This window comes from Jaculus jaculus, chromosome 5, assembly GCF_020740685.1.
Source record: "Jaculus jaculus isolate mJacJac1 chromosome 5, mJacJac1.mat.Y.cur, whole genome shotgun sequence".
Classification (NCBI taxonomy): domain Eukaryota; kingdom Metazoa; phylum Chordata; class Mammalia; order Rodentia; family Dipodidae; genus Jaculus; species Jaculus jaculus.
Genome location: NC_059106.1, coordinates 144,020,633 through 144,032,918, shown reverse-complemented (window position 1 = coordinate 144,032,918; position 12,286 = coordinate 144,020,633). Strand labels below are relative to the sequence as shown.

The following is a 12,286-nucleotide window of genomic DNA, read 5'->3' as shown; positions in this document are numbered from 1 at the left end:
CATTTTTATTTGTTCATATCTAAGGGTTTGAAACAGCTAACCTTCAGAGATATCATTTCAGAGATGATTTTGTGGTACTAGAGATCAAACCCAGTGCCTTGCACATGCTGGGCAAGGTCAATATTATCGAGCTACACTTTCAACTACTCTATTTTAGCCTACAATGTTCCTATAATCCTGAAATAGTATTATGACATTATTATAACAGGAGGCAGATAACTATTATCCTCTCTCTCTAAAGTCATACAATATTGTGAAGCTATATATTAAATTAAATTAAATTGTGTTCATGTTTTACAGTGTTTTAGTAACAAGTAAGTTCTAAAAAGTACTTTCTCTGCATAGAAGTCATAAAGTATGTGAGGAATTTGGAAGAATACAAGTTTTGTACAGCAAATGAGATATGAACAATTAAAGTTATTTTATACCAAGTGCTAAACTGTATTTGAAGCCTCTACCTGAACCCAGATAGCTAAGGTAGGGCACAACACTACTTCCTTCACATGACCTCCTCAGTCCTCACTTCCTTCCCACTGCAAGCTGTCCATAGCTCTGTGAGGGACCCAGTATGCTGGCACAAGCGCAGCCTCTAAAGTCAGTCCTAGTTCACATCTTCACAACACAACTTAAACAGCCAGTGTGATTATTGAGTATTCAGTGGATCCTCAGGCATTCAGTGCCTTTACTGACAAGTGCTTCTTGGTTAAAACATGATGAGATAGGAAGCAAAGTGACGAACAAACATGAAAAGACAGATACAAGTAAAGTGCCTTCACCTCCCTTTATACATGTGTAAATGACTTTAATATTAATATATTTAAATACCATATTTACACAAAGTATTCTCAACTGTTATGAAATTAATCAGTACATTTGCCTATAATTGTAGTCATGGTGGATATAGTTTAATTGGCTTAATTCTAGCTATTCAGTGGTAAAATATTGATTGGCATGAAGATATTGCAGGTTAACAGCACACTTGGAATTTCTTGCTAACTTTCAAATCATAAAGTACTGCCTAAGTTATTTCATCATATAGCATGAAAGTAACTTTTTGTTGTGTGTGTGTGTGTGGTATGATTGTATATATGTGTGTGTATGTGATATGATGGTATGTATCTATGTATGTGTGTATGTGTGTTATGATTGTGTATATCTATGTATGTGGTATGTATGTATGAGTTATGATGGTATGGATCTATGTGTGTGTATTCTGCTTCTGTGTATCTATGTGTATGTGGTATGATTGTGTGTGTATGTGCGTGTGTGTACAGATGCATGCATCTAGTCCATGCAGAAGCCAGAAGAGAACATAATTTGTTGTATACATGAAAATATTCAAAACCTATGATAGGTTTTACTGCTTATCTCCATGTAAATTTACTGACCTCCTAAGACAGAACATAGTTCAAATTTGTATGGAGAGTGTCTTGTATTTCCTTATTAAAATTTGCAGGAGAAATTTAGAACCACCTTTGTGGACAGCAATCCTAGGCCTACATGTGAGTTCAAACCTGACGTCTCCTCAAGTAGTGACTCGAGTGATAGACCAAATTGTTATAAACCCTCATTACAACAAACGGAGAAAGGACAGTGACATTGCCATGATGCATCTTGAATTTAAAGTGAATTATACAGGTAAGAGAAACAAATTCAGTCACCTTATCTGTTCACATCAATCCAAAATAGGATTTGAACTGTTATCAGGATGAATTTCATAAAATGGTAATTTGTTGCAGAATTCATTATAAGGTACAGGTACTTGAGGTATAGGGAAAAATGCATGAATTCTTCATTGACATGTTTAAATCTAACTTTCTAGAAAGGACCAGTAAAATATACTTGTAAAATTTTCTCTATCAGAAAACAGTGGCAGCAAGTAATAGGTCAGGATTTATATAACCTCTCTATTCCTTATGTAATAGAAAGTGAGCCAATCTAGCAGAAAGGACAAATAAGTCATGAGAGAGAGAAGATAACATGTTCTAAAGATGAAGACTGAACTGAACCATGCATTCAATGAAAACTTTAAAGGAGATCAAATACCATACACTTACCAAGAAAGGATTTGTTCACACCTGAGAGAGTAAAATTTGTCTCCAAGGATTCTGCTACATTCTAACGCTAACCCTGAAGCCTTTTCCAAGGCCAAATTAGGAACAAGTGCTCCTGTTGCAGTTACTTTCTCTTCTCCTTGATGTGACAAAACACCCAACCACAAGCAGCATTTGGAAGGAAAGGGATTATTTTGGTTTATGGTGTTGAGAGGAAGGAAGAGTGGCAGAGTAGAGGCATTAAGTCTCATCACAACAGCTGAGAGAGAGCTGGTCGTCTACTGGCAAGGGGAACTGGGCTATAAAACCACTCAGCCAACCCCAGAAACACACCCCCTTCAACAATATTCTAAATTTTCACAAGCTGAGGTCTAAATATTTAAAAGCATGAGGTTCTGTGGTATATACATGGTAGGGAGAGCAAGATTTCATATTCAAACATCTGCAGCAACCCACTCTGTGTTCTCATGATGTCAGTTTACAAAGGTTTTACAGAGCATATGAAAGGCAGGCCATTACTGTTATTGGAATAATGCTATCCTTATTCTATCCATATCCTTAAAAGTAAGCATTATATTTTCATTTCTGTCTTCACTGAGCCTTGGATATCATGTGCTCATTGAAAATAGATGAGTTGTAATGGATGTAGAAAGGCCAAAGTTAATTCTTCCCAGTAAAACAACTGAGAAAACAATCTTAATATGGATATAACTGGAGAAATTATGAAGAATACCAAATTTTTCTTAACTAACACTACAAAAAAATGTTTGCAACATCTCATGTAACTATTACTTTTAGTTGAGTGTATAAATACTATTTAAACATTAAATATAAATTATTAACTCCTGAATTAAAACACTGTCTACATCACAAAAGAGCAATTATAGAACTAAATAGAGGGCCCTCCAAGGCCACAAGTGCCATCAAACATACCATCAAGTAAGTCCTGTTCTACAATGTCATTGTTCCCTAAGCTTGATGTTTGGAAGTTATACAGGTAGGACAAACCAAGGTATAAACTTTTCAGACAAAATATTAAAAATGATTTTTAAAATTGTATGTGTCTCTTCTGTTTTTTTAAAAAAATTATTTTGTTTTGCTTGATTTTCAGATTACATACAACCTATTTGTTTACCAGAAGAAAATCAAGTTTTCCTTCCAGGAAGTAATTGTTCTATTGCTGGCTGGGGAAGGGTTGTAAATCAAGGTAAATTATTAGACATGCAAACCAGATAATGCTTACTAGAGACAGTATTCTACTGCATTGTCCTGTGGGTATTTTCAGTAGTTTCTGCAACTCATACTATACTGGTTTTTGCAATATCTCCCAAAGCACTATCAGGGCTATGTTTAGGATTACATTTGCATAGTTTTACAAATTATTTCAGATTGTGTAAAACACAATATAAAACAGTAATCATTTTGAAAGAGATTTCAAATAGCTCCCCAAAACAGTGTTTAATTTATTATTATACTCAGAGAATTTTTTTAAATACACCTATTGAAAAGGATATCACACAAGGTTATGAAATTTAATTCCATAAATTGCATGTATGAAGTCTCATCAAAAGTCAAATTATTGCCTACTATAGTTTTATAATCAATAAAATTGTTTTTATTTATACTACTAAGGCTTCATATCAAAATCCTTGCAAACAAGAAGGAAATGTCTATTGGCAATAGAATTCAGATGCACTGGTACATATTAAATATATTCAAACAAAACTAATAATCACCGAGGAAATGCAAATCAAATCCACAACATGTCATCTTACCTTATCCCAATAAGAATAGCTTTATCAAAAGGACAAAAGAGGGCCTAGAGATATGGCTTTTCTGTTAAGGCACTTAACCCAGGTTTGATTCCCCAGTACCCATGTACCCATGTAAGCCAGATGCTCCAGGTGGCACATGCACCTGGAGTTCATTTGCAGTGGCTGGAGGTCCTGGCATGCTCATTCTTTCTTTATCTTTTCTCTCTCTCTCTCTCTCTCTCTCTCTCTCTCTCTCTCTCTCTCTCTCTCTCTTTCTCTCTCTGTCTTCCATTCTCAAATAAATAAATAAATAAAATATTTCAAAAAGGCAAAAGAAAGTGGTATATAATGGTTCACTGTCTTTAATCCCAGCACTCAGGAGGCTGAAATAGGAGAAATGACAAATATTTGAGGCTTTCCTGAACAACAGAATGAGTTCAACACCAACCCAGGCTAATGTGAAACCCTGACCTCAAACAGATGAAGAGAGAGACAGAGAAAGAGAGAGAGAGAGAGAAAAAACAAAAGTGCTAATGCAGATGGTGAGGGGAAAAGAATGCATGTATACTTTTGTAGAATATAAAATAATATAACCATTATGGGAAACAGCATACATATTTTCCCAAAATTTGAAAGTAGAACTACCATAGAACTACCATCTATACTAGATACATTTTCAAAGGAAATGAAGCCAGTGTGCTGTTGAGACACCTGTACTTCCATGCTTATTGTAGCACTGTACATAATAGCCAAAAAAAGAAACAACCTAAGTGTGTAGCAGTGATGAATAGATAAAAGAAATGCCATAGTTGGATAAATGGGAAGCTGAGGCAATAGGACTGAGAATTTGAGACTAGCCTTAGCTATTTAGTGAAACTTTATTTCAAAAAAAATTAAGGAAATAGAGTTAGACCAAAGGAGGGAAGGAAGAAGGAAGGGAGAGACCCAAAGAGGGAAGAAAGGACAAAATAAGGGAGGGAAAAAGGGAGGGAGGAAGGAAAAAATAAAGGAAAAAAGGAAGGAGGGAGGGTGGGAAGGAAGGAAAGAAGGAAGGAAGGAAGAGAAAAAAATGTAGTTTTTATACTTAATGGAACACTTTTCAGCCTTAAATAGGATGAACTGAAGATTATTATTTTAAGTGAAATAAACCAAGCATAGCAAGAAAAGTAAAACATGATTCTCACTTGTATCAGTAAATTTAAAAAGTTGTGCTCATAGAGATTGAGCATAAATTGTGCTTATCAGAGGCATGGGAGTGTTTCAGATGTGGGGATGTTAATTAATGGTCACTTGGGTATAATTTTGTAGGAATAAGATGACTGTGGACAATAATAATGTGTTGTACATTTCAAAATGCTAGAAAAAGGGATTGTGAAGGTTGTTATAAAGAAATGACCAATGTTTGTGGAGATAAATATGCGTTAAATGCTACACACTATATACGTAACTAACATTACATGACACCTCAGTATATATGATTTTCTAAACTTTTATTAAGTGCAAACATTGTATAGATACATTATTTGATGGTACAATAATTTCCCTCCTTTCTGCCTCTGCTCCACGGAGGGTCCTCCTTAGTGGGTCTGCCGGCATTCACCATTGATTTGTGGGTTCTGAATTGCGAGACCAACGGTCAGTAATGTGGAGTTTGCCTCTGGATATTCCCTCTCACCCTGTGGCTCTTACAATCTTTCCACCTCCTCTTCTGAAAAATTCCCTGAGCCTTGGTGGGTGTGCTTTAAGTCTACTTTGGTGTCGAGCTTTCAGCAGCTTCTAGATTTATGTTTTGGTGCATTTTAGCATCCTCAGTGCCTGTCTCCATCACCGTGGTGCAGGTTGTCAGGCTCCTGGTGGGAGCAGTGCTCCTGTTCATCTTGCCAGTTCTGTGGTTTCACTTGGGCCCTAACTGCTATGTGAGGGGTGCTTCATTTCTTGCCAGTGAGCCAATTATCTTTTCATGTCTTTTTGGTAGATGGTGCTTGTTCTTGAATCTCACTGCTTTCTGAAAAAGAAAAACAGATTCTGATTCTTTATCTAGCAGTTAAAACTAAACTTACAAAGTAAAGTTAAACAGAACTTATTGGTTAAAATATATACAAATGCAGAGTGCTGTACTAATGCTGTGCTCAGGTATTTCACACCCTACAAATATAATTGGAAGACACATTGACTACAGATTTCATTGAAAAAATTTTCCATCTAAGAGAGGATTTTAAAGATTCGGTAATACTAGGCAAAAAGCAAAGGCATTGTGTGTGCTAGAGTCTCCTGACCTCTGTAGTCATGGCCCATCATAGCCATCCTTTGAATGTCCTAGTTGTATTTAAGATGAACATGTACAGAATGCTGTGAAGAGACACTGCCTCAAAATCAGCATGGTGCCTTTGAAAACATCCTTCTCACCAGAGAAAGCATCAAAGTCTGAGCCTTGTGATTCCAACACAGAATCAGATGCAATTATATCAGATTGCTGAAAATTCCTTATGAGTCTTGTCCATAATGAGTATTAAAGTCTATTAAAGTCAAAGACTGTATATTCTTATTTTACTCTACTTGAAAAATGTCTCGATTTATTAAATTTGAAACTTAAAGAATACAAGTGATTTCCAGATAGATTGTTTTTCCCTTTCAGACTAAATGAAATTTTATGGTCACAATGTAGAATACAAAAACAAATTATCCACTAACAAAGTTTAAGATTATTTCTTCCATGGGGATGTTAACTTAAGAAAATCTCAAAGCATATGGAGCCAGGAAGGAAAAAAAAAAAACAAAACTGTATCTGACATCAATTTAATTTAGGAAAAAATAGCTATATAGTGTTCAAGTAGTTCTTGCAATTTAAATGATTTTAATGCAGTTTTCTTATGACTTCCATCTACTTAATTTCATAAAATTCCTGTTTCTGATTTTATATGTTTATTGCACTAATTAATTAGCTAAGAAACTTGGGAACATATTATTCATCAGGAAGAAATTAGGTGATAATTGTGTAAATCAGACAATCAATAAGTTGAAATAACTTCATTAAGTCTTTATGCACTTCTCTTTTTCTTTGTGTGAGTATGTGTGTGTGTGTGTGTGTGTGTATGTATCTGCATGAGTACATGTTCTCAAATGTACTCATGAGAACTTTTGTTATAAAATAGATATTAACTCTACAGACAATGCTCATACTTTGATTTGCCAAAGACATCATCTACTCAGATTTCTCACCCATGAACCTGGAGGGAAATGTCCTTGCTTTTTACTGTAAGACCAGTCTGCCATCCTTCCTTCATTTTCACCACAGTTAATAACAGAGAGATGCTTCATTTCCCTTGCCATTTAAAACCGATTCAATTTCTTTTCTTAACCAAAACCTATTGTCAAACTGTCAGTGCTATCCACTGGTTTTGCTGCTCAGTGGCGTAGCCCAGCTGGCCATAGATATTTGTAGACAGCTCATTTCAACTCTGTCATTTCAACCCTCTAAATGACTTAAGGTGAGAACATTAACACAAAACAAGGAAGAAGACACATTGAGACTCTTTCCTCCTGTTTTCTTTCCCTGCTACAGCTTTATAAACATACCACTGAGTCACATAATCACATATACACATATACCTACCAATGCTGTATTGCATTTAAATCACACATACTTCTTTGTCTCCTTAATATTTTTCATGCATAGGTGAAATTTAGCTGTAAATGAGATCATAAACATTTTTACAGCACTTCTTACAAAGTGTACTAAATTACTCTTAACTTTGCCTCCTTTGAGGCACCAAAAGAAATACTAATTATGAGAAAGTGCTTAGCATGGACTTTTTGTGCAATACTAACACCTGTTTGCTTTCTATTTCATTTGGGATTAGTGGCTTAGTAAGCAGAGATTCATACTAGTAGTGAAGGATTCATTATATAAAAGAATGTAAATACACTATGCTGAATTATGCCTGCTTTCTCTTCACCTGCACATGGGTAGCAAGCTGATTGCCCTTAGAGCAGGCCACAGTTCATCAGAGCTTTGTCCCATGTTCGGTGTGCACCTGCTCGCTCACACAACGCCACAAAGAGGCTGAATGCCGCTATGCAGGAGAAAGCACCTCTTCATGTGCCAAATGAAAAGCACTTCTCGATTTCCTAGCTGGTGCTAATTTCCATGAAAGGAAATCTTTGTGTTGGCCGGCTTTATTTCCATGAGCAAGATTGTAAGTGTTGAAAATGACTGAAAATATCTGAAGATCACCCTACACCAACCCACCTTTCCCACTAGCCTCTGGGAAAGAAGTTCTTCACTGTTACCCATTTGGCAAGGTGTACTGATTTGCTTTCTTGCGTGTTTTCAAGTGTAAGGTTGGTGGTTCTGTCATAATCTACACAGAACACAAGGATGTGAGCAAAGTGGTGAAATAAGTAAGATGGATTGTATTTCTTTCAGTGATGTCTGCTATCACTTCTGACTAGCTTTCTGCATCACCCAATTTGAGCAGGTCCCACTGCAGACATCTTGCAAGAAGCTGATGTTCCTCTTCTGTCAAATGAGAAATGCCAGCACCAAATGACAGAATACAACATCACTGAAAATATGATATGTGCAGGCTATGATAAAGGAGGAATAGATTCTTGTCAGGTAAACGATTTGCTTTAAAATAATTTGACTTGGGCTTGAGAGATGCCTTAGTGGTTAAGGCACTTGCCTGCAAAACCTGAGGACCCAGGTTCGATTCATCACATCACAACTGGTCTGTTTTCTTTAGATGAAAGCTAATAAAATATTAATGAATCATTGTCTACTGGATCGGATTAGTCTTAAAGTACTACACACCAAATGAAGAATTTATACCTGTAGAAGAAGCAATTCATATCATGAAAAAGGTTTTTCCATGTTCAAGTGTAGCTGCTTATTTTATATTTTAACATGTGCATCATAATTTAACAATACCCTTTCTCCTTCTCTTTTCCCCTTCCTCTCCTTTTCTTTTGACAATACATTTTTAATAGATACTTATAAATCTGTATATATGTTCTCTAGCTAAACTAATGTTTCAAGTCATGTTACACTTTTAGATTAGCTTCATGTTTATTCTGATTTCATGAACACTGGCAAATGCAAGACAAGCCAGTTAGCTCTCTTCTCATGTAAAATTTTCCTTTGGATCTTTATGCTTCACTTTTAAAATGAAAGTGTGCTAAAGGTAAGATATATTACCACTTAGGGGGAAATTTATAGAATTGTTGCACAAGAGGGAAATCAGCTGGACAACTTCAATTATAGTTAATGGTGATTGTGTGGCAGAAACTTCACATACTAGGCAAAAAATATGATGGCTAATGCTATTGATGTTAGGGTTACATTAAGCCTATAACTCATTCCTAGATCTATGAAGCCTTATAGTTGGCTCTGTTTTTCTACAGAATATAAATATGAGATTCATTATCAAGTAAGACAGTACTAAGATGAAAATATCTTGTGTAACAGAATGCTATCATAATTGAGTAACCATAGTCTTAGATTGTCACATGATTTTCTAGGTTGAACTTTAATATTATTACTTAATTAAAATGTACTATTTAAAATTGTGATCATGTTATTACTTGAATAAGTTTTTAAAAACATTTTTAGCTTCAAAAATTGTCCTCGCAGGACTGGATATACATCTATTTGTAAAGCACTTGCAATGATAGCAAGTTTGATCCCAAAACCTATGGAAAAACAAAGCTCTACTTGATGGCACATGACTTTAATCACCAGCACTGAAGAGGCAGAAATGGATAGACTCAAGTGGCCCATTGGCCAGACAGTAAACCCTAATTGTCCAGCTTCCAACCAATGAGAGCCTTTGTGTTCAAAACATGTTGATAGAATTCCCGAGAAATGACACCCAAGATTGTCCTCTGGACTCAACATACACACACACCTAGATCCATGCATACCTGCACACTCCAAACACATGTACACATCAAAAACTGTCCGGTCAAGCTTCCACAATCCCCTAAATATCTTTGGCTTAACAAAGGTTTACTTTTTTTTTTTTTTTTTGAGGCAGGATCTCACTCTAGCCCAGGCTGACCTGGAATTCACTATGTAGTCTTAGGCTTGCCTTGAGTTCACAGCAATCCTGCCTCTGCCACCCAAGTGCTGGGATTAAAGGCATGTGCCACCATGCCCAGCCTACAAGGCTCACAATTTTGTGGCAGTCTTCTGAATTTAATACCAGGAATATCGAAATGTAGAATAAGTATCATTTCATTAGCCCTTGAGAACTGTATTCTTGCTTCATTGGCTCATCCAGGCAGGAAGATCAGTATTACCTGAGAACCTGTTACAAGCAAACCTGAAGTCCCATCCCACACTTGCAAAATCAGAACTCCTAGAGTTATTGCCCACTGATCAATCTTTACTGTGTCTGTCAGGTGAATGGGATACATAAAGTTTGAGAACTACTGTTCCATGGAAAAATGGCTATCAAACTTTACATTCTCTGAAATAAGGTAGTGATTTATAAATTAAATACACATACAAACACACACACACACACAACCATATGTGTATGCATGTAATCTAAGTGAAAACATACACTAAAGTAGAATAGTTTTATGTTCTGGGCATTAATTCATATTTTATGTGTTCATATGTGTTTGAAATAGTGAATGAAAGAAATGTCTTCACTATAAAAATTGTAAAATTAAGATACAGAGGCTATATAACTCAATGGCAATATGTGGCTACATGACAGGAAATGACAGAATGGAAACAGCTTAGTCCCTAGACCATGCAGACCTCCCAGCAAGCCAGACACATGGTCCTTGACTCATGCAACTGACCTATTATGTGCCAAGCCAATTAAAATTCTTGATCCCGATATCAATATCTGAACATTTACTGATTTTAAAAAGTACCTTACAAAAATTAGAAAAAAACAAAATAACTCCTTTAAAAGTATCTGAAGTTTACTTTTAAATTTTTTTGTTTATTTTTATTTATTTATTTGAAAGTGACGGAGAGAGAATGAGGGAGAGAGAGAGAGAATGAGCACACCAGGGCTTCCAGCCACTGCAAACGAACTCCAGATGCATGTGCACCCTTGTGCATCTGGCTAACGTGGGTCCTTGGGAATCGAGCCTCAAACTGTGGTCCTTAGGCTTCACAGGCAAGTGCTTAACCACTAAGCCACCTCTTCAGCCCTGAAGTTTACTTTTAAATTTTTTCTTAATCATGTTTACTTTGAATCATAGATATATTCAGTTACATAAATAGTTCAAAATTCTAGTCTAATGCCTTAGGTTTCAAAAATAAAAACCATATTATCTCCCTTCAAATAATTTGATGATATAGTTAATTTGTGGTTATCAAAGTGCATTCATATTTCTTTGCTCCCAGTGAAATATACATGTTTTAATAGGCCACATTTTTCCTTCAAAAATAGCACCAGAGAGTGGTTACAAAATCAGGCAAAAAGTTTCCCAGGAAATTTCCTAACAAAAATCAGAACTTGAAATAATATATTAGACCAGTAACTTTAGATAATATATTATTTCATAATATAAAAACAAGTAATTTTAGACATAGTTGCATAATTGATGTGAGAGAGTATTGGCCAGTTTTATCTAATTAAATAATGATGCTACATAATTGTATTACCTATATTTTCCTTTCATCGGAACTACTGTACACAAATAAAATCTATGTAATTGACTCTACTTGGATCTGCTATAATCAATACTTGTGAAATTTAGAAAGTATTTCACCATCAGTTGAATCTCTGATGAAAACATGTTCATTAGAAATTATGCTTACTTCATTTGAAATGTTAATGTTTTCAAGAATGATTGTTTTCCAATTGACATAAATTCATCATTAACCAAAAGAACCTAAATGAGTATCATGTGTGGGTTCTTTTATTCTAAAGTCACATTGTGGAATCATTTTATCCTTTCTAAGAAGTCCTGCTTGTGAATGCATATGTTACTTAATGAAAATGTTTAACGAGTTTTTTTTTTTTATGTGATGTCTTTTCTTTGTAGCATTCTAGAAACGCTCTTATTACCCATTGAAATACCATATTTAGAAAGTGCTTTCCCAACGTGCCCCACCAAAATTATAAAGTATGTTTTGTTGTTACTGGCTGCCTTGTTTCCTTCCTTAGAGGCAAAGAACTCTACTTAGTATTTAGAATAATGGCAGGAAAACGTGTGTGTGTGCGCATACACACACACGCACACACAAAATTACATTACATTCCTCAATACTTTTTTGATTGATTATCTTAATACAACCTATATCTCTCTTACTAACTACATGTTGAAAATTTTCTTTTGTTATTCACTCTTTAGGGGGATTCAGGAGGACCACTAATGTGCCAAGAAAACAACAGGTGGTTCCTTGTTGGTGTGACATCATTTGGATACCAGTGTGCACAGCCTAATCACCCAGGGGTGTATGTCCGGGTCCCCAGGTTCACAGAATGGATACGAAGCTTTCTACCTTAA

The 12,286-nt window shown here is 35.6% G+C and overlaps 1 protein-coding gene across 1 annotated transcript in view; it reads left to right on the top strand.

Moving 5' to 3' along the window:
- The window catches only part of Tmprss15 (transmembrane serine protease 15), a 113,967-nt gene extending 101,681 nt beyond the window's left edge, over positions 1-12,286 (top strand). The window contains exons 23-26 of the mRNA XM_004654547.2: positions 1,457-1,638; positions 3,166-3,261; positions 8,287-8,426; positions 12,131-12,286. Of these exons, the coding sequence (XP_004654604.2) occupies positions 1,457-1,638; positions 3,166-3,261; positions 8,287-8,426; positions 12,131-12,286 (574 nt within the window). The remainder of the gene's footprint in view (positions 1-1,456; positions 1,639-3,165; positions 3,262-8,286; positions 8,427-12,130) is intronic.